At 44.0% G+C, this 22,979-nt stretch overlaps 1 protein-coding gene across 2 annotated transcripts in view; it reads left to right on the top strand.

Moving 5' to 3' along the window:
- tbxas1 (thromboxane A synthase 1 (platelet)) overlaps positions 1-22,979 on the top strand; it is a 96,224-nt gene that overhangs the window by 62,371 nt on the left and 10,874 nt on the right. For both annotated transcript variants that reach the window (XM_080760707.1, XM_080760708.1), the window contains 4 exons: positions 3,636-3,724; positions 7,155-7,303; positions 7,814-7,944; positions 8,750-9,163. In XM_080760707.1, coding sequence (XP_080616833.1) covers positions 3,636-3,724; positions 7,155-7,303; positions 7,814-7,944; positions 8,750-9,163 — 783 coding nt within the window. The remainder of the gene's footprint in view (positions 1-3,635; positions 3,725-7,154; positions 7,304-7,813; positions 7,945-8,749; positions 9,164-22,979) is intronic.

The raw sequence follows: 22,979 nt of genomic DNA, 5'->3' as shown, positions 1-22,979 counted from the left end.
GGGAGAGATCAGGGGGATGCACAAGGAAACCCTTTGGGTCCATTTTGATGATAGAAGATGGGAGAGATCAGGGGGATGCACAAGGAAACCCTTTGGGTCCATTTTGATGATAGAAGATGGGAGAGATCAGGGGGATGCACAAGGAAACCCCTTTGGGTCCATTTTGATGATAGAAGATGGGAGAGATCAGGGGGATGCACAAGGAAACCCCTTTGGGTCCATTTTGATGATAGAAGATGGGAGAGATCAGGGGGATGCACAAGGAAACCCTTTTGGGTCCATTTTGATGATAGAAGATGGGAGAGATCAGGGGATGCACAAGGAAACCCCTTTGGGTCCATTTGGACACAGCACTGCAAATGAACACTGCAGGATTTCACTGTGTGGGAAGGTTTCTGAATTTGTATAGCCACCGTTTCTAATGGCAGCATGCGCTGACGTTGATGGAGACGCACACATGCAAACACACACACACACACACACACACACACACACGTACGTGTGTGCATGCCGAGGCAAACAACATAGCATGCATCATGTTAATGAGCTATTACAGTAGCCCTTCAGCCACAATTCTTCCTCTCTCTCTCTCTCTCTCTCTCTCTCTTCTCTGTCTCTCTCTTTATCTGTCTCTCGGTGTGTGTGTGTGTGTGTGTGTGTGTGTGTGTGTGTGTGTGTGTGTGTGTGTGTGTGTGTGTGTGTGTGTGTGTGTGTGTGTGTGTGTGTGTGTGTGTGTGTGTGTGCGCGCGTGTGCGTGCGTGCGTGCGTTCTCTTTTGGGTTAGTCGATCTTTTGTACTTGTTTTGTTTCCCTTGGCTGAAAAAACACTGCACTTCAACGTCCCTTGTCATCCCTTCTTCTTGTTTAAACAGATCTGTGTCTCATTGTAGCAATACTAGCTCACAAAACCATGAAAATGTTAATTTGCTGTTAGGAATAGAACATGTAATCAAGGTGTCATCACTTGTTGTCAAGCGTTTGAAGCTCCTGGTGGTAAGCAGCAATTCAAATAAATGGTAAATGTACTGCATTTATATATAGAACTTTTCTCCAGTCCAAGTATTTCACATTTACACATTCACATACAGATGGACCAAAAAATGTACTATTGATACAATCGATTATTTTCATAGCAAAATGATTCGATAACGAATATTTGCATTGCAAAACGATATAATACGATACATAGTCAATGTTGCTGTTTTTATTTCGATATACTTCGATTCTTAAATTTTTCGATGCAGTTACTATATTGTTACACCCTTAACACACACACACACACACACACACACACACACACACACACACACACACACACACACACACAAGTAAGTAATGTAGATGCTCTGTTCATACACTAATCTCTCTCTTTCTCTCACAGAATCTCTCTCTCTCATAGGTGCTCTCTCTCTCTTTCCCTCTCTCATATTTTTGCGCTCTCTCTTCCTCTCTTCCCCTCTCCCCCCTCTCCCTCTCTCTTCCCCTCTCCCTCTCTCTCCCCCCTCTCCCTCTCTGTTCCCCTCTCCCCCCTCTCCCTCTCTCTTCCCCTCTCCCTCTCTCTTCCCCTCTCCCTCTCTCTTCCCCTCTCCCTCTCTCTCCCCCCTCTCCCTCTCTGTTCCCCTCTCCCCCCTCTCCCTCTCTCTTCCCCTCTCCCTCTCTCTTCCCCTCTCCCTCTCTCTTCCCCTCTCCCTCTCTCTTCCCCTCTCTCTCCCCCCTCTCCCCCCTCTCCCTCTCTCTTCCCCTCTCCCTCTCTCTTCCCCTCTCCCTCTCTCTTCCCCTCTCCCTCTCTCTTCCCCTCTCCCTCTCTCTTCCCCTCTCCCTCTCTCTTCCCCTCCCCCTCTCTCTTCCCCTCTCTCTCCCCCCTCTCCCCCCTCTCCCTCTCTCTTCCCCTCTCCCTCTCTCTTCCCCTCTCCCTCTCTCTTCCCCCTCTCCCTCTCTCTTCCCCTCTCCCTCTCTCTTCCCCTCTCCCTCTCTCTTCCCCTCTCTCTCCCCCCTCTCCCCCCTCTCCCTCTCTCTTCCCCTCTCCCTCTCTCTTCCCCTCTCCCTCTCTCTTCCCCTCTCCCTCTCTCTTCCCCTCTCCCTCTCTCTTCCCCTCCCCCTCTCTCTTCCCCTCTCTCTCCCCCCTCTCCCCCCTCTCCCTCTCTCTTCCCCTCTCCCTCTCTCTTCCCCTCTCTCTCCCCCCTCTCCCTCTCTCTTCCCCTCTCTCTCCCCCTCTCCCCCCTCTCCCTCTCTCTTCCCCTCTCTCCCCCCTCTCGCTCCCACTCTCTCACCGGCTCTCTCTCTCTCCAATCAATATTTTTTGCTGTTAATTGCTATATTGCCAATCATATGGGTGTTCTGTGGTTGGATAGAACTGTTTGATCGGCATATTTTTCTTGTACTGCAAAAAGTGGTTTTGGAAAAAGGCTTTTAATGAAACGGTCTTAAAGGGACATTTCACCGCTGGAAGTAACTGCAGTCACTCAATGTTAATAGTATTTGTAGTAGATAACAGTAGCACAATTTGAAATTTGCATCCTATGGCCAGAAAAATAATCAAGTCTGTGTGTTTGACTGGATTTGCTGAATTCCTACAATGCCCATAATGCTTTTGTGCACTTCCCCCTCCTTGTAGACATCTCTCTCTGCATATACAGAACCACACTGATGTATTGAGTGTCTCTATAATGCATTTGGAAACGTCCAAAATCTTTCTTGATAAAAATAATATATAATTATACAGTATATATATCAATAAATAAATACTACTTTAGTTTTACAAAAATGCAAACAATTCAAATATTGTATTTCTCTTTTTGGTTTATAATGTACATTGGTCTTCTTACAAAAACACCCCTGTGCATTAATGTTTTATATTAATACATTTTTAGTTTTTTGAAGGCTACACTTTCATTACACTGCGTTTACCGTGCTTGAGAGAGAGAGAGAGAGAGAGAGAGAGAGAGAGATGCCGTTAATGAATAAATGAATTAATTAGATCTTGTTTGATCTATCATCATCAGACATCGTTCTCCCTTTGGTAATGACCTCAGTAATGGTGCTGACTTTAATGGTCTTTTAATTGATTTGGCTGCTTTAGTCGTGTGTGTGTGTGTGTGTGTGTGTGTGTGTGTGTGTGTGTGTGTGGAATTGATCTGACCTCACCGTTCAAACCTGCATGCTTATCCCTTTTGTTTAAAAGGAAAAAAGTGTTCAACCTTGATTATATTTTCTGAGCGTTTCAAATAACAAGCAATATACATAAAGCAATCAATTGCTGCCAATAAAGTAGACACACGTGTGTGCGCACTCACACACACACACACACACACACACACACACACACGCAAAACAATTAAAAACCTAATAGAAATAATCATAGTAGAACGATGCAGCATGCAATCTGCTTAATGGCGCTGAATGCAAATGGCTAGAATATAACCACAGGTCAATGAAATGTCACACAGCATACAGTGTAACCAATAAAACATGTAGATTAATAACAGAGACTTTCTGCCGTGATGCAGAGACGTCAAGGCAACCACATCCTCGATTGAAACACGCAGTTTCCCTGGAAATGTAATGTTTGGTTCCAGTTGTAATTCTCACACTCTTTCTATAATTTATAATTCCCCTGATCATGTATTTGTCTTGTAGATGGTTCCTCTGATCAACACGGCAGCAGATGCCCTGATGACCAACCTGAATGCCCGCGCAGAGTCAGGAGAAGCTTTCGACATTCACAGGCAAATACCAACGTCCAATACACTACACCTTTAACCCATTTTGGACTGAGGCCCATTCTAAAAAAAGGCTTCTAAATGTCAGTGTCAGTGGTGCTCAACCTTTTTCATGTCAAGGACATTTTGGCCGCGGACCCCCATCTGAAAATATGTAGGTACAGGGACCCCGCCCAGAAGCAAAGATTTTAGTTCAAAACGTTCACTCTGAAAGAATTCAAAGATTTGCGCCACATTCTCACGATTTTCCAAAAATAGCAGATCTACAAGCTCGTAGCGCGACACTCAGTGGCACGCTATGAGCTTGTAGATCTGTTATTTTTCAACAGCTAAAGCATAACATAATGCATTCATACTGTACATTCATTCAGCCAAACCGAATTCAAGAGTGTCAGCTTCTGCTAGACTGCTGCACATTTAACCCTTATCCCTAAACTTATTTACTATTTTTTTTTAACCTTTTAAAATAGTGCAAATAGCTGCTCTACAAGCTCACAACGTGTAGATGTAGATCGGCTAGTTGAACTATTTTAAAATTGATTTTCAAAATAGTAAAAAATGGCAAATAAATGTAGGGATAGGGGATAAGGGTGGCGCAAGATGAAGCCCATCATGTATGCATGAAAGAACATTGTTCTTGTTTACGGGCCGTCATAAGTTGCTCATAACTCTAAACGCCCAAGGCTCTTTTTCTTTCTTTCTTTCTTTTCTTTTTTTCCTTGACAAAATTGTATTAACCCATTTAGACCTGAGGACGATTCTACAAATGTCTTCTAAATCCTGACAGTTTTCTGAAAAACCCTGTTTCTATGTCAGTGGTTCTCAAACTATTTCATGTCAAGGACCCCCATAAATATATGTAATTGGCCGCCGACCCCCATGTGAAAATATGTTGTTCCAGGGACCCCCCAGAAGCAAAAAATTTAGTTAAAAACGTTCGCTCTGAACAGTGGCGTTTCTGAAAATCCTGGGACCCCCCTGCAAGGATTGGGTGGGCCACAGTGTAGCCTATAACATTGTTAATAAGAGTGCTTGCTTCAATAATAATGTGTACACACTAATTCGGATACAACAACTGTTCAGGAGGAGAAAAACTATTTATTTTATTTTATCCAAAATGAGTTAATAGCACAGGCAGACTCTTCACATACTAGAGCATGTCTGAAATAAATGTCAGAGCTGAAATCGACATGTACATGTAGCTAGGTGTAATGTTAGAGACCACAGAAGTGAACCTTTCAAGCCTGTTTTCTCAAGACATTACTCTATAAGCCATATCTCCAAAATTCAAACTGAACAACCAATATGTCAATTGAAGCTCTGATTCCCTGCTTTCATATGACATGGAGAATGACTTAGCCTAGGTCAGAAACGGTCACAGTTGCCCTGCAGCCAGGTAGGACATTGAAACTTCAGCAGCCATTTTACACAAATAAATGTCCCTTGAAGCTTCAGCACCAACGAAAGGAAAGGAAGTTCTGCAGTGAGAGAAGAAAATAAAGAGAGGCTGTGTATTATTATTCTAATTGAGGCCATTATAGAGCATAATACATTATATCACCATTCACTCATAATTATATGTGCCGCATGTGCGCCTGTGTGTGTGTGTGTGTGTGTGTGTGTGTGTGTGTGTGTGTGTGTGTGTGTGTGTGTGTGTGTGTGCACGCACGCGTGCGCTACACATCCAAACACAAGCACAAAGCAGAGCAGACTACACTAAGGTGGTGTACAGACGAGGACGTATTTTTAGTTACCTGGGCAAGTATTTAGCCGATCTGCCCTTTTTGCCACACGGAGACAGCGTTTTGGGGGATTTAACCGGCTCATTTTTAAACCACCTTCCAGAGTGGGAAAGTTTGGAGACGCGACTTTCTCGTCTCCGTGTGTATAGCAAATGCCACCTAATTTGCTGAAACGGTGATGTCATAGTCCCCTCGCCACCTCCAAACTAACTAGTGTTAATGCTTTATTTCACCATAACCACTTACATATAAGTATCACAGCTATTTTATATTTGCACATAATGTCTTTAAATCTCTCCAAAAATAGCCGATCTGCAGCCCGCATGCATGAGCTTGTAGATGAGCTATTTTTGGAGAACAGATATAAATTATGGTGATTACCAATCTGGAAAGACAAGAAAAAAACGGATGATCTTCTACATTATTGTTACTATTAAATGGTGTAGTGTAGAATAGATTAGTATATAGGCTATACAAGTTAGGCAGCACAGCCTCCTCTCAGGCAGGTCTGACTGCAGTGCACACTGCAGTCAGATAAACACTACTGTCCGTGTCCACGTTACATTCCTCTATAAACGGACTGTTTCCAATTGATCTTTTTTATATACTTTTGTATAGCATATGTGCAATGATTAGCGCTGTGCTGCGCAGCAGGTGGAATCAATCTAAACGAGCAATTATCTGACATTCAGAGGTGTTGTGCACCAAAGTCAAACTCAAAATGGTCACATATTTCGGCCACCGCCATGCTGGAATGCCCGAGTGGGAGTGAGCGGGTGGCCAAGAATTTGAATATTGGAATTTGGTTTTATGGGTGGTCTCAAAAGTTCAGTCATCTGGGAGATAGTGTGAGTAGAGCTGATGCTCGCTCCTTCACGTGGAAAGGAGCCAGTGGCAGTTTGGGCTTCTAGGAACAATAACCCTATTTACTTAGTTTAACAGGTTCCCCCAGGGCTCTATGCCATTTCCGCTGGTATTTTCCTCTACGCCAAATCTCGCTGAAAATAGACGATCAGCATCTACAGGCTCAACTAGCGACACGTTGGGAGCTTGTAGATCTGCAATTTTCGGTGAATATTTGCCCTAGCAGCCACCTGCTCGGTGAAGCTGTAAAAAACATTCCCCTCCTCTGTCCCAGTGGCTGTTGTATTGTCTTCTTTGCATGTGTGGTTCGTGACATGAATGAAAGCAGGATGTTGTATGCATATGAAGGGATTATTATTGTGTACTGTAATAAATTAGTTCATTAACATGCTGCATGCTATGTTGTTTGTCTTGATGCATCTGCACGCACGTACACGTGTGTGTGTGTGTGTGTGTGTGTGTGTGTGTGTGTGTGTTCAATTTGGAGGAGGCGTTGTTTCCTTTATCCATGATTTATGTCTGCTGCCCTGTGTCCGACATGTCAGCTGTACTGTATGTAACGATGCTTTGCCTTCCATGCACGTTGTAACTGGCTGCTCTCCCACTGTCAAACTGCACTGGCAGTGTTTATGTCCTTTGTACAAGGTATTCCTGTACCATTATGTGGACATAAATTAACATTTCAAATGTGTGTGTGTGTGTGTGTGTGTGTGTGTGTGTGTGTGTGTGTGTGTGTGTGTGTGTGTGTGTGTGTGTGTGTGTGTGTGTACGTTTGCGTGCGTGTGTGTGTGTGTGCGTTTGCGTGCGTGTGTGTGTGTGCGTGCAAGCAGGTCTTTGGGTTGTTTCACCATGGACGTGATCGCCAGCGTGGCGTTCGGGACGCAGCTGGACTCTCAGAACGACCCCGACGACCCGTTTGTCCACCACGCCCAGAAGTTCTTCTCCTTCACGTTCTTCAGACCCATCCTGATACTATTCAGTCAGTGTTCTGTTTGTTCCTTCTCTTATTGATGATCTATGTACGACGTACATAGATCATCAATAAGAGAAGGAACAAACAGAATGTGCACGTACATTGTACGTGCACATTCTGTTTGTTCCTTCTCTGATGGATGATCTATGTACGTGCACATTCAGATGTCCTGACCGGAAGATTTAAAGTTGCTTATATATTCACTATTTTAGCTATTTCCTTTTGGTGTGTGTGTGTGTGTGTGTGTCTGTGTGTGTGTGTGTGTGTGTGTGTGTGTGTGTGTGTGTGTGTGTGTGTGTGTGTGTGTGTGTGTGTGTGTGTGTGGGGGGGGGGTAGTAATGTTATAAATGCATGATTGAAGTAATGAAAACACGTGTCACATCATCACATGTAGATAGAAGGATTGAGATAGAACAGTCAGATGAATCAGAGAAAATACATGGCAATTGCCATCCCTTGAGACCCCAAATGACACCCCTTGCTAACTCAACTGTGTGTGTCCCCTCCCCCATGCAGTCGCCTTCCCTGTCATCCTGGCTCCGCTGGCACGCCTCATCCCCAACAAGAACCGAGACGACATGAACAATTTCTTCATCAGCTGCATTCAGAAGATCATCAAGCAGAGAGACGAGCAGCCTCCTGAGCAGGTGCGTCTGAACGCTGAACATTCCCGGTGTCACACCACAGTCAGTCACACAATGACCAATCTATTCTATCCTCTGAGCTCTGAACATCCCCGGTGTCACACCACGATTAGAACATCAGAATGCTTTACGTATACGCCACTTCAATTCAGAGCACTTGTTTGAGCCAGAAAATCCCAGACCACAGAAAATCTATACTGAATGTTAAAAGTTTTTATGTCACAATCCCTTTAATTAAAAGGACCCCCAGCTTGGTATGTATTATGCCACAACAATGCAAATGGGTTAACTCTGAGAGGTTTCATTTGTACACTCTCAGAGTTACTGGACAGCTGGGGACCCCCTGGAATCCTCTCAAAGACCCCTGGGGTCCCCAGACCCCACTTTGAGAACCAATCTTGATGGTATTCAACTTGGTAGCCAAGTAAGAAACAATGTAATAACGGCTAAATGTTACAAATGTATTTCATCAGCGCTGCTCAGATGATAGTTGATAGTTTGACTTGACGTTTTGAATTGTTAAGTTGAATTTCCAGAATTGCATAAGGAAACAGTGGGTCTTATCTGCCATACACACGGCCATGTGGGATATTGTACGTGGAAAATGGATTGGATTCCGTGGACACATCATCTGTAACATGAATCATTGTGTGTCTGCCAGCCTCGTGCTGTTCTCCCATCAACCCATTGCGAGGGCAATATCATTCAAACATTATTGTGGGACTTTTGTACAATCTTTGAGTTACAAACAAATACATGAGAAAACGGAGGATTTTAACCGGCAGCTCCTCTTATTGCGTTCACGCAGAGGCGGCGGGACTTCCTCCAGCTGATGCTGGACGCGCGGGGCAGTAGGGAGTGCGTGGCGCTGGAGCATTTCGACGTGGTGAACCACGCAGACGAGCTGTCTCCTTCACACAGCCACCATGCACAGCAGTCTGCCTCGGAGCTGTCTCCTTCACACAGCCACCATGCACAGCAGTCTGCCTCGGAGCCGGAGGGCGGTGAGGCCGCGGCGGCGGCGGCGGCGTCCGCCAGGCGCCCGGCGGCGCCCAAGAGGACGATGACGGAGGATGAGATCGTGGGCCAGGCGTTCATCTTCCTCCTGGCGGGCTACGAGACCAGCAGCAACACGCTGGCCTTCGTCTGCTACCTGCTGGCACTCCACCCCCAGTGTCAGCGTCAAGTACAGGACGAGGTGGACCACTTTCTCACCAGACACGTGAGTTGTGTTGGTTGGTTGATTGATTGATTGATTTATGTGATTGATATATGTGAGGGATATATGGGGACTTGTTTCCATTGTGGTCGCTATGTATTCAATTCATCAACAAGCACAAACAATGTAAACACTATTATGTACACATGAACAGTATAAAAGTGGAAAATGAAAAAACGCAGCACTGAATGACACCTGCTTTCAAGACCTCCCCTTGTGGTCAGGCCAATTTTGGAAGAAACCAGTGTTACACATCTTTTCATGGATGGTGTCAGGGTATTTCACATTTTGGTGGAATGAGTATTTTCCCATGTTTGTTCTAAATGTGGGTAGTACAAGATCATGGTCACTCCCTCTGGTGTTGCTGTTGCTCAGCAACACCAATTGCTGAGGGCCATTACCAGGGGTAAGGCCATTACCAGTGGTAATGGCCTTTATCTCTCCTCCGGCAGAGAGTCATCGTTCCGTCCCCCCCCACTCCGCTCACCGCCCTTCACACACACTCAAATCTGGAGCCCTTAATATAACGTAAAGGGTTAGTGTGTCCGTTTTACACTCTGATATAAACCAACGCTGTGCACTTCATACTGCTGCGGCTTCAGACTGCTGCGGCTGAAAGTGAAATAGTTCATCTGCCAGTGACAAACATGATAATACTAGTCTAGTTCGGCCAAAGTTCTCCTCCATTGTCTCTCTTTGATTCTTTCTTTCTTTCTCTCGCTCTCTCTGTTCTGTCTGATTCTTTTCCATCCTCCACTTCCCTCAGGGGGTCCCTCATTAATTTGCTGCCTTTATCTCCCTGAATAACAGAGGGAAGGGCTCTGCTCCTGGACTCCTCATTGTCTCTGCTGCAGTGGGGAAGGAGGTGCAGCCTCCTGGTACTTGGTCGGGAACCCCTTTTGCTGTTTTAAGCATTATGTTATACTTTAGTTATTGAAAAACAGCAGATCTACAAGCTCATAGCGCGGCACCGAGTGCCGCGATACAAGCTTGTAGGTCTGCTATTTTTTTAATCGTAGTGTAGTGCAAATGTTGTGCAAATCTTTGAATATTTCAGAGCGAACATTCTGGAAGGTCCCTGGAACAACATATTTTCAGATGGGGGTCAGTGGCCAATTACATATATATTTGGGGGTCCTTTACATGAAAATGTTTGAGAACGACTGACATAGAAACATAGTCACAATTTGGAAGTCATTTGTAGAATCGTCCTCAGGTCTAAATGGGTTAAGACACACAAAATCGAGCCCAGTGAGAGACTGCAGAGCCGGTGAGAAGGCTGCAACTCCCTCTTCACCTCAGAGACGGTCAGGAGGCTGCATTAGCCTTACCTCTTCACCTCAGAGACGGTCAGGAGGCTGCATTAGCCTTACCTCTTCACCTCAGAGACGGTCAGGAGGCTGCATTAGCCTTACCTCTTCACCTCAGAGACGGTCAGGAGGCTGCATTAGCCTTACCTCTTCACCTCAGAGATGGTCAGGAGGCTGCATTAGCATCCCTCTTCACCTCAGAGATGGTCAGGAGGCTGCATTAGCCTTACCTCTTCACCTCAGAGACGGTCAGGAGGCTGCATTAGCCTCCCTCTTCACCTCAGAGACGGACAGGAGGCTGCATTAGCCTCCTTCTTCACCTCAGAGACGGTCAGGAGGCTGCATTAGCCTCCCTCTTCACCTCAGAGACGGTCAGGAGGCTGCATTAGCCTTACCTCTTCACCTCAGAGACGGTCAGGAGGCTGCATTAGCCTTAGGCTTAAGGCTCATACATAGTCTGGATTTTCAGTGGTGGGGTGACCACTGAACTACAACATGACGTCACGAGCCGCGGTGAAGAGCAAACCACCGCCACCGCTCAACGTTATTTCAGCTCTGGTGGTCAGCTCACCACCGGAGCGGTGATCACCTCACCACCGAAAATCCAGACTATGAATAGGCCTTTAGCCGGGACACGGTAGTAGTATTTCAGCCATATCCTGTGTAAAGCCTAGTTCAGACCAAAGATTAGCGCAGACGAGACAATACCACTTTAAGCCCGACTTAAATACTTCATTGTATATAATGGAGCATACGTTACGAGTGTTACTTTAGAACGTTGCAGAGAAAAATAACGTGTGTGAATTACCCTTATAGAAGACATGAGAGAAGAAAGAGGGAGATATTGCTTTATAAACTCACATGGCTGGAACTCATTACCATCCTCACTATGTGATGTGATAAGGAGAGTAAGGAGAGAAATAAGTCTGATATTGCCATATTTACATTCACACTGGATACTACTGTATATATAGCAGTAGACCATTAAAACTGGAAAAGCATCTGTGTATATCTAAGGACTTAGAACATTGGTTTAGACTAGAACAGTAGTTTAAAAAAAATGCAGGTCACTACGAGGCTTGTACATCTGCTATTTTTGAAAAGAAATTGGAAAATCAGAAAATGTTTAATTTTGAAGTTAAACGTAACGCAAATGTTCTGTTCTGGGGGTCCCCTGCCACAAAATGTTTTAGGGTCTGTGACTACATTTTGGGAGTGTTTGGCACTGAAACACAGGAGAACTACTGATTTAAATCCAGGATCATGTGATGAAACTATTATGAGGAAAGGGGCCATCTCTGTATTTGCAGTAATTAATTTGTGTCGAGTTACGAACAAACCCAGCAGTCTGAGAGAAGTGAGTGATCAATGAGGCCTTCAGAATCATAGAGAAAATGTGTCAAAAATGCATCTAATTACTCTCTACGTTGTGAGTGTCCTATGTAATTACAGTATATAATTTATAATAGTGGTGCTATTTTAGTTATTTTATATTCTTACTTGCCCCCCTCCCCTCTCCATTCTGATCTGAATCAGAGAATGCATTTTCTGTTTACAAAATAACTGATGGGGAGACTCCTATTACAGAGGAAGCAACTCTATGCAATGATTACAGAATATAGCGCCATTTTACACTTATTTTAACAAAAGAAAATCTACCCTACCTTTAATCATTATGCCCTGTATACTGTAGCCCCTGCCGCTGCTGCCCCCTACTGGTTGTTCTGGGGAGGGTGTAGACCAGGGGTTTCAGGTCAAGGACCCCCCCCCCCCCCACACACACACACACACACACACACACACACAATACATATTGTATAATAGTGTGTTGCGAGACTTGCGACAGAGGTCTCAGGCTTTCCACCCTAGCGCATCTTGTACGTTTTACATGAAGCGGCGCATTGCTGAAAAGTAGCTCAAGAAAACAAAAAAGAATGGCAAAAATGTCTGAAATCCTCCTGCATGTGTGTGTTTTCTGGGCTGTCGGTTCAGTTCTGACCCAGAAACAGTAACAACAAGAACAACAATACACACTACAGCAGCATAGCTAGAGCCATGTACCTTTTCCTGTGTGAATTATTCATCCACATCCTGACTCAATAGAGCACAGGGAAGGCTCCAGGGCTCTCATTGACACTTCTCAAACTTCAATAAAGAACCCAAGAATGTTTTTCCTCCTGCGAGAAGTGACCAGGCAGGCAGTGATGTGTTGGACAGGAAACTAAGCATCTTGTCTGTAACAATCTCTGCTTCCTGCTGTGACCCCAGTCCTGACAAACAGCATGGTATGGTTCCTATTCACAGGTCCAACTTCACCCAGTGACACCCCAGGCCCATTCTACAAATCCTCACCTTCTTAAACTAAAGCCCATGTCACTTTCTTTCTTTTTGACTTTTTTTCTAAATCAGCTCCTCATAACACTGGCCACCCCTGGTAAAATCGCCAAAGTCTTAATTGAAAAGGATCATGTTGCCGCCCCTTTTAGTAAAATTAGTGTGACTTAGGCCAAAATAAGAGTGTGACTTATAGGCCAAAATAGGCAATATTTAAGTAAATTGGCCTAAGTTTAAGGTTTAGTCCTATTTAACTGCCTTTTCTGGGGACCCCCTGGAGGTGCACGAAACCCAGTTTGAGAACCACCGCTCTACCATACAGGATGGTTAAAGTAACATCTGAAATAAAAATAAGTTACAGATTGTAGCTTTTAAAGGGGAAAATGCGCTACATTTATGTTGGATATACTGTATGCAATATGCTGTGAATAGACACTGATGCTTGTGTATCGACGCCAGGCCCAGGAATGGCTCAGCTTATTGTATCATTTTGAACATTTGTTATGTCAGACGTACTCGGCAGCCCTCTAATTATAGGAAGTCAAAACAAGGGCTCTGCTACAGTCTTCTGCTGTCTGATATAGAATTGCCAGTGGCACGCCAGCATTGCAACCCAAAATTGAAGTCACAGTTCATTACCAAACTATGGGAGAATCACTTCAAAGTAGCCATGCAAGAGAGAAAACAACAAACAATACGGTCTTCACTTAATGACTTAAAGTTGAAACATGTCACCCACAAGATGAAATAAATAGTCATTAGTTGGTGTCGGCCCAGTCAGCAGGTCGGGGTCTTCCTGTCAACTACTGGTAATAAAAAGAATCCCAGAAGGATTGGTTACAATCCAAACATCTCCTCCCACAGCCGGTTTATAATTCTCACTAAAAGAGCCAGCAGTGACAAACGTTTTAAATGAGAACTTCCCCCATGTTTTCATGCCATGTCCGATATTACTATTGTTGCATCCAGGAACGAAATTCTGTGGCTTGTAATTCAGGCCTGGCGAATGTCTGTGATTTTTTGGGGGGGAATACTTCAACTTGCCAATCAAAGAGCTCTTTTAACCACCAGTCACTTCCAATAAGTCCTCTCACGGACACGGTGCCATTTTGGTTCTGCTATCATCCAATTTTCAACCAAATGGCTTGATTTGAATGAGATTAAATCCAGCTGGGGGAGTGATTGATTGGCTCGCTTACTGGTTAAAACTTATTTGTGGTTCGTCGTCGCAAGACAGAAACAGCCGACCAACACATTGTGGAAGAGACGCGTTGTGGGCTTATTGTCTCCACCAGGCCGAAGGCATGGGGAGAGAGTATATTTTGCACTCTGTCTGTGTGCGTGCCCGCCGGTCCGTCTGTTACCAGCTAATCTCCGGCACCGTTAACCCGGTCAATGCCACATTTTGCACACACACTCCCTGTATGCCACCGATGAACCTCTGCCCTGGCTTTTCCAGAACGGCCTGTTATAGCACCACCAATAGGCCGACTTTTGTAAAGCACATTTTTTTATATTACTTCTCCAGTTTTTGTCCAAAAATCCCGCAAATCGTTACAGTATCTCTTTTTTTTAATATATATATATTTCTTATCCCACGATTTTGTAACCCATTTTTCACCCCTGTGCCAATCATCTACTGTGATCCTGGGCTCTACACACCCTCCGCCAACCTGGGGAGAGCAAGGGACTTAACTCATGCTCCCTTCATGCCTGAGTGTCCAAGTTGCTCCTTTACACCTGACAGAGGGGAGTTTCCCTGGTTGGACGTAGCGCGTGGAAGGAACACGTTATTCCAACCAGTTCCTTTCCCTCCATCAGGCGACAGTATCTCTATAGTCATGTGTTCAAGACGGATCTGTCCAATATTTCATAATATTCCATCCTAATTGGCTAACATTGGCTTTCAAAGTTTGCAGGATTGGCCCATTTTGAACAAGAATCCTCAAATCATGAACGCAGCGTGCAATTTACGTGAAATCTTTCACAGACTTTCCTACTAGGCTGAGGAATATATCCCACCCTTTTCGTATTGGCCACCAACAGGTGGAATTTTTGCAAAACACCTTTTCAAATCATCCAATTGACATTCAAGGCGTAAGAAGAAATGGCACCCTTTTCACATTGGCCTATTATAGCACCACCAGGAGGCCACAACCTGACCTGCCATGGTGGAGACCTGTGCCCCGAGTTGCACTTTATCTAGTTAAATCTGTTATTTACACCCCAAGCTTTGCTGGTAGATGGGGAGGTTGGCAGACATTGACTGTCTTTGAAGCCATCGCTAGCTGGATTTGTTGATTATTTGGCCGTGCTGGCAGCTCGGTTGGTTGGTTGGCTAACTGGCTAACATCACCGATGTTTGTCACGTCACGTCATCAGGAAAAAACAACAGAGAGAGAGAGAGAGAGAGAGAGAGAGCATAAGAGACATTATATTTGAGAGCAGTTGTTGATCCCTGAAGTTCTGCAGGCTTAACATGGCCTCTGTCAGGTGGAGACTGTGCTTGCTTACATTTATTTTTCTAAAATTAGGAAAAGATTGTCGATCTACAAGCTTGTAGATTCGCTGTTTTTGCAACATTCGTGTGACACCATGTAGTGTGACGAAGAAGGGCATTCATTTTTGAGTGGTGCTAACGCCACTCCTATGCAGAGCTATGTGTGTATGTGTATGTGTACATGTATGTACGTACGTATGTGTATGTACGTGGCTGCAGCATCGAAAGTGGCCAATAGAGTGCACACACACACACACACACACACACACACACACACACACACAAGCCAGGGAGCAGTACAGTACAGTACAGTACCACTCACTTCAGACGGGTCTGATTTTTTTTAAAGAAGGAAATTTAAGAAATTCAGGATGTGGTGGTTCAGCCCCCCCTGCCGTGCCTGTGATCTTTCTGTCCATCCCTTTGGTCATGGTGCTGGGAAGGTCATCAGTGGCTAACATACCTGAGGACCCGATTCTAACGGCTTCCTGGTTTTGTTGCAGGCCTCCGCGATGCAGTATGGTCTTGATGTTGGAAGCTATATCTATTAGTCTGACTTTGTTTATGGTCTGTGTGTGTGTGTATGCACTCGGGAGGACCCGACGATTTACAGCCTAATAGCAAGAACAGTGCACAGATGGAGATGTCAGATGTGTGCTGCGTCTCGGTTCACGGCGCTCTGAGAAAAGCCCAGCCATGTCGTAAATGGCCGTAAACAGAATGTTGAGTTATTCAGCCGTGGTTTCCCTGACTGATATGTGGTTGAATGTCAACAGCTGCTGTACAGGCCAGACGTTAGATAAGCAGAAGCACCCCCCCTCCTCTCCAACCAAACCATGGGAAGTCCAAACACACACACACACACACACGCACCCACACACCTAACTCTAACCATTTCTCTTGTGAGGACCAGGGAAATGGTCCTTATATGTCTACCGGTATTTCTCAAATTCTACTCTACTTTGTATGGGGGACATCTGGCTTTCACAAGTTTACTAATACAAACGCATGCACAGTCGCACACACTCATACACATACTGGACACACCCACACACAACACAGCTGAACCAATGGGGTTCCCTCTCTTCAGTCATTGAATACTATATTCAGATGAGGTAATGAAAAGGAGATGTCCAGCTCTCTTGTTGTGTGTGTGTGTGTGTGTGTGTGTGTGTGTGTGTGTGTGTGTGTGCGCGCGCGCGAGAAAGTGTGATTGTGTTCAAGCATGGATGAACACACAGGTCTTCTAGCCACAACGATGGCCCTCTGCTGTCCCTCTCACTGTCACACTGTCTGGTATCTTGACTCTAGCTGTCACCAAACAGCTTATAAGGCGTGGATGCAGACTCATCCTATGTAGCGGACCATTCTCTGATAGCACCGCCCGCTCCGCTAGTCTCCGCTATGAAGAGATGTGCAGCCAGGGACCGACACAACGCAATCCGGCAGGGGATTGTGTCCTATGTCACTGCACTAGTGACATCTACTGGTCGGTCGTTGCTATTTCATCCCATAAATAACACTAGTATACTTTTTCAACAGTCAACCTGGCTTCTCTCATTTTGGACACAGGCAAAAGCTTTTCAAACGTAGCTATGGGTTGTATGCACGCAGATCTGCTGCCTGTAGGTGATCGCTTTGTTTTGGCAAAATTACTTATTTTCAATTACACGCCCCCTGAAGCCTTGAAGATTTGAGATTTGTTTTTTGTGTTTGCCGCATACCCGAGCCAATCATTTGATGATTGGCTTACAGTACATTCATAAGGCTTAATGGGGTGTGTGATTGATAGAAAATAAGTCATGTTTATACTTTATTAGTCGGAAATGTAAACAGCACGTGGTACAGTCAAATATTAAGGCTAAAAGTATAACACAACATGTCCTGGGTATACTTGTTTAAGTTGCTTCCATTGTGGTCTTATGTAATTGAATGCATGGCCATTCAGGGGCTCCGTACAAAACTAACACCACTTCAGTGATGCTTGCGGAACTCGACTTCGTCTCGTTCCTTACTGCTTCACTGTCGTGGCAATAATCACGTTAAACTACACCCTCTCGTGTAATATTGCTTAATTGTTGAATCCCACACTTTCACACATGTTGGACTTGAGCTTATATATTGGTTTTCAAACAGCCAAATATAGAATGGGGCTCACACACACACACACACACACACACACACACACACACACACACACAGGACTGTCTGTCCCCTCTCCTGTATGGCACATAAAAGCTGAAAGGCAAATGTGCTGTACTTGTATGCCAGCCAGGTAGCTTTGTGTTTTCCTTTTGCCATTCAAATCATTATCTTAATTGCTTTGCATGGTGGGGCTGCAGAATGATGCCTTAAGGTTTGGATAGTGAACCTGAACCACCCAACCACACTGACCTGAGGTTTACATGCTCTCTCTCTCTCTCTCTCTCTCTCTCTCTCTCTCTCTCTCTCTCTCTCTCTCTCTCTCTCTCTGTGTCTTCTTGTCTTTCAGTGTATCTATCAAATCAATTCAAATAGCTTTATTGGCATGAATGTAATAACTACAGTATTAAAATAAAAAATATAACGCATACAAATAGTATGTCTCTGTCTGTCTGTCTGTCTGTCTGTCTGTCTGTCTGTCTGTCTGTCTGTCTGTCTGTCTGTCTGTCTGTCTGTCTGTCTGTCTGTCTGTATCTCCCTCCCTCCCTCCTATTTGGCCCCTTGCCAGATGATAAGAACACAATCAATCCCCCCTCCAACTCCTTCAGCAATTAGTCAAACTAATTAACAATTTGGCGGTCAGAATAATAATTACCTCAAGTAGAACAGAGAGGCAGACAGAATGTTGTCTCCATTCTATTTGTTCTGCCGTTCTGTTCTCTCGTGTTTACGTTGGGGTTTTGAGACGACTTTGTTTCGTGAGCTGAGGCGAAAACTTAACTTCTAAACGTCATTCGTCATCACGCCGCCTTCAGATACCTGCACGTTCTTCTTGCATTCTGGGACGTGCTGCGTCAGCGTCACTGACATCGCTGTAAAGAAACTAAGTACATCTACTGAAGTACCGTATATTTATGCTTCTAAAGAAACTAAGCACATGTACTTGAAGTAGCCTACTGTATCTTTTTATTTCTACTCCACCACATGTCAGAGGCAAGTACTGTGCTGTGTGTTTTACTCCACTGCACTAGATTTAGATTAGGCTATATTACAAAACATATACATTATCCGATTTCATACTTATTTCTGAAACATTTTGAGTGTGAATTTGGACGTTCTACATATAGATTAATTGTTGCGTAGTACACGAGTACTACATGTTGTTGACAATACTTTTGTATAAAAAGCACTTACATTGGACCCTGCCTCAAACTGTCTGCTAAAGCAGCTCTAACTCCACCACCTCTCCCCTTCTTATATTATGCAAGTAATTGACAATATATAAAGTCACAATACCAACTTTGATGGGGCAATATTGCTTAGTTTTAAAAAATATAAGGTTTTCTTAATTTCCTTAAAAAAATATATTTTTCATTTGCTGAGAAATGAACATAGGTGGTGTCTTCCCGACAGCAGAGATACAGTACATGTCTTCATCACTATGAATTATCACCAATAATGGTCTCCATGGCAACCCAGCTGGATACAATTGTTCAGAATTAAAATACAGATAATGGAATGTAAATAAGACAGAGTATAGTACAGCTACAGTTGGGGGTTGTGGGGGAGGGGGAGGGAGAGGCAGGCATCACCTGATGGGAAGGGGAGACGGCCGGGACAAAAGAGCTCTCAGACCCAGAGACAAAGCACTCGTGGAATAAGAACAGCTGACATGATTGTTTTCACTGTGTATGGCCAATTCCTGCTTGGAGTGACCTTCGTCACAGGGCGGTGTCACAGGGCGGTGTCACATGGCGGTGTCACAGGGCGGTGTCACAGGGCCACAAACAGGCCACCTACAAGCTCACGGCGTGGACGCGGTGCGCCTTGAGCTTGTAGGTCGCCTGTTTTCGGCCCCACGACACCATCGTGCGACAGAGCAAAAATTAAATGAGGCTTAATTGGCTTGTGTTTTGTTTTTTTCCTGGATCAAATGGAACTGCTGGGTAATGAATGGATAGAATGGGATTGAAGCAGAAATAAGGACACGTGGGCACTTAAGAAGTCTGATAAGAGGTTGAGCTGCAAGCCAGGCCCAGCTTTCTTTCCTTTTTTTTCTCCCCCTTTCTTTCTCTTTTTCCAGACCGCTTTTAATGAATGTCATTTCGCAGAGGAGAGAGGTTGATATTAAGCGGCACGACGGCTACATAATGGGGCCCCAGCCCTCCGTTCGTTGGAAGAAGGCTCCCTTTGAGCACTCCTTTGAACATTCGCCAGGCATTCAGTATTCAAATAGAGCTGTGTTGAAATCATCACGCGGTGATGTGGCTTTTTAGAGGCTATTTTGACGTGTTCTCATGTGCTTCGCGGAGTGTTTGTTTTCTGAGGTGATGGCAGCTGCAGGCAGGGGGTGTTGGAGCCTTCGTTAGTTTTTCCTCGACTGTGTCTCTCCCGCACAATTACCAGACATCAAACCTCAGACAGGTTTTCCTGCTCTTGCCATTATTATAGGACCTGTAATTATGCAGAGGTTTGCCCTGTCAAAAAATACAGGAAGATTGGGCACCTGAGAAGTTTGGCCAACCTCAATGGGAAATTGGCTACCAGAATGTGAAAAATGTATTAATAATTAATATCCTACTTCATCACGCAAAAACGTAGCGAAAATAGACGATCTACAAGCTCCCAGTTGCGCTGTGATGCGCTGTGAGCTTGTAAATCGAATATTTTGTGTGCAAAAAAACTCTGCTATTCCCATCACATGGGAATAGCGGTTGTCCAACGGCCATGGGCCACATTCCCACAGAGAGATCCCTTCAGATTGGTTTTTAAGGGGTCTGACGAGGTCCCCACAGTGTCTTCTAGCAGTGATCTTGAAAGGGGGACAGAGGAAGCCAGAGGGTCAGACAGTGCGTTCAGTTCACACATGGCTGCGCCACGTCTTTGCAATATTGCTTTCAGATTCCCTTCTATAGCTATATAACATTTTGCTGTCGGTCTGAAACCTTGTATGTTATTTTTCTGAAAAAGTTACAGAAAAATTATCCAATGGATCCAATGTAGCCTAGTTGTTTGGTCACAAGCTCTTGTTAATATTTTAATTGGTTCAATATTAATTTGTAAAACCCATAGACAGACAGCAATAATAGCCGCTCCACAAGATCACGTTGCGACACGTTGTCAGCAGCCTTTTTTGCTACTTTTGTGTGACACTGTAGTATGACAAAGTAGGTCATTCATTTACGAAAGAACCGAAAATGTTTAAATTATTATTATGGAGATATGAGGTGTCTCCCTGCCAGCAACACTACACTAAACTTTGACACCCAGTGGCTGGAGGCTGTCTGAATATAATAGGAGATTGGTGGGAGCGGAGGGGAAGGGGAGTGGCCTTTATCATGTTTTATTCCTGGCTCTCAGTGCCCTCTGGTGACCACCCCGGACGGCCAGAAAGACCCCCATCCTCCATGCCTCTCCAGATAGTCTCTCCATTAGTAGCTTAGTGCTGCTCCAGCTGCCTTTGTTATTCCATGTCTGGCTGCATGCTGTCTGGGGATGTAACGCTTATCAGACCTGAAATATTGTGCATTTCTGTCCCAGGAGACTGAACCATGAATGCATCTCTAGCCTGCGTCCACATGCTTGTTCAAGGCCCTAAAATACATTGGTCTAATGGCAAAAACCACGTAAAAGGACAAAAAGACATACTTTTTTTTGTCATACTGCACAGACGTTTCACAAAGTATACATGTTAAAGCTCCATTTTGTGCGTGCGTGCGTGCATGTGTGCATGCGTGCGTGCACATTTACATGGACACAGCCTTTCCAAGCATGCAGCAGGCTCTCTTAGATCAGTGGTAAAAACGTCAGCAGGAGACCCGGGTTCAAATCCGGGTAGAAAAAGAAAGTTACATAGTGCAGCTTCAACTTCAGTCTTCGTTCTAATCTAATTTGTAAATCGCCACGTTTAACACTGCCAGTATGCCACAGAAGTAGTATTTTAACTTGTATATATGTTTTATACTATAAAAAAGGCTTTAATTATATAATGGAAGTCATTGGGGCTCTGACCTGGAGTGATATGCCATAGATAAATGTCGTATGCTCACTATGCTGTTGTATTTGTATAGCATAATTTTCAACAAGGCAATTCAATGTTCTTTACACATCAACATCAACATCAAGCAAAGGAAACACAATTATACAAATGACATTAGGATGCATAAAACAAAAGAAGTAAAAAATATTACAATTACAGTGCAGAAAATAAAAAAAGGAAAGTAACTCAATGAAAGGCAGCAGACCTGCAGTTTTCTGGGAGTTTGTTCCAGATATGTGGTGCATAGCTAAATGCTGCTTCCCCACATTTAGTTTTGGTTTTAGGGACAGAAAGCAGACCTTTCCCGCAGACCAGAGAGATCTGGATTCTGGATGGTTCATGATATCGTACGCGAACAAGATCATAAATGTATTTTGACCCTAAACCATTCAAACCATTCAAATTAATCGTATTTCTATTTTATTATTGTGGGCTCGCTACAGCGAGCACACACTAGTTATTGCCAGCCTATATATATACTTTATTCTTTATTCCGCCGTTTTTTTGACACCCTACTACTTCCACATACTTTATGCTAGAAATTTAGTTCAAACTTCAAACTGTTCAGCTCTTTGCAGTGATGTGTGCTTGCATACAACTTTTTACAAAGTTTTATACTTTTTATACTTTTTAACTTTTTAACTTTTTTTTACATCCTTTATAATGAGAGTCGATGGAAGAAAGGTCCCATTTTTCACAGTTAACTTTTTTGAGCTCTTATTACTCCGTCATACTTTCACTTTGAAACTTCATTCAAACTTTATAATGTTCATCTATCTTTGAACTTTCATTGGTGAAAAAGTTGTTTTGAAAAAGTTTATACTTTTTAAAATATTTAACTTTATTTATAGTTTTTTCCTGCCATTGACTTTGTATGGGATTTATCTCTAAATCAACCTCACTTTTGCAGCCTCATTACTCTGGCATACTTTGTCGTAGAAACGTGATTTAAAGTTTAGAACGCTCACACGACTCTGGACTTTTTCGTGGTTCAAACCGTATTCGAATACGTTAAACGGCTTTTCCGAAATCGCAGTTCAATCGCAGGCCGTTTCGCGTAATTAGTGCCATTTTAGAGTGCGGCTCTTCTTTGACTAGAGTGTGGAAACTGAAATTCTTTCCTTGAAAATTTACCAAACAAATTGTCGTCCCGGCCAAAGTATTCATTTTACACGCATGTTCTTTGGTCATTTTGTAGCCACACATGTCCTCTTTCACACAATGTGACCACCAAAGCACAGAGACATACAGAATGTGAACTACGGCCTTTTAAGTGACACAAAAACAGCAAATCTGCTCATTGACCTCCATTGTATAATTCTTACGAGGATATTATCGCGCAGACAATTCTTAACTCGCTCTTATAACCACATTTTCAATCGTACCAACACCACAATCGCACATGGTGTACGTCAATATCTCAGGCCACTCACAGCGAAAAAAATATTTGCATTCGACTTTTACTTTTTGCGATAGAGCAATTTGTTCGGGCAT

This window comes from Protomyctophum bolini, assembly GCF_963924005.1.
Source record: "Protomyctophum bolini genome assembly, chromosome: 4".
Lineage (NCBI taxonomy): Eukaryota > Metazoa > Chordata > Actinopteri > Myctophiformes > Myctophidae > Protomyctophum > Protomyctophum bolini.
Note: the sequence above shows the minus strand (reverse complement) of the source record. Positions and strands in the feature narration are given on the sequence as shown.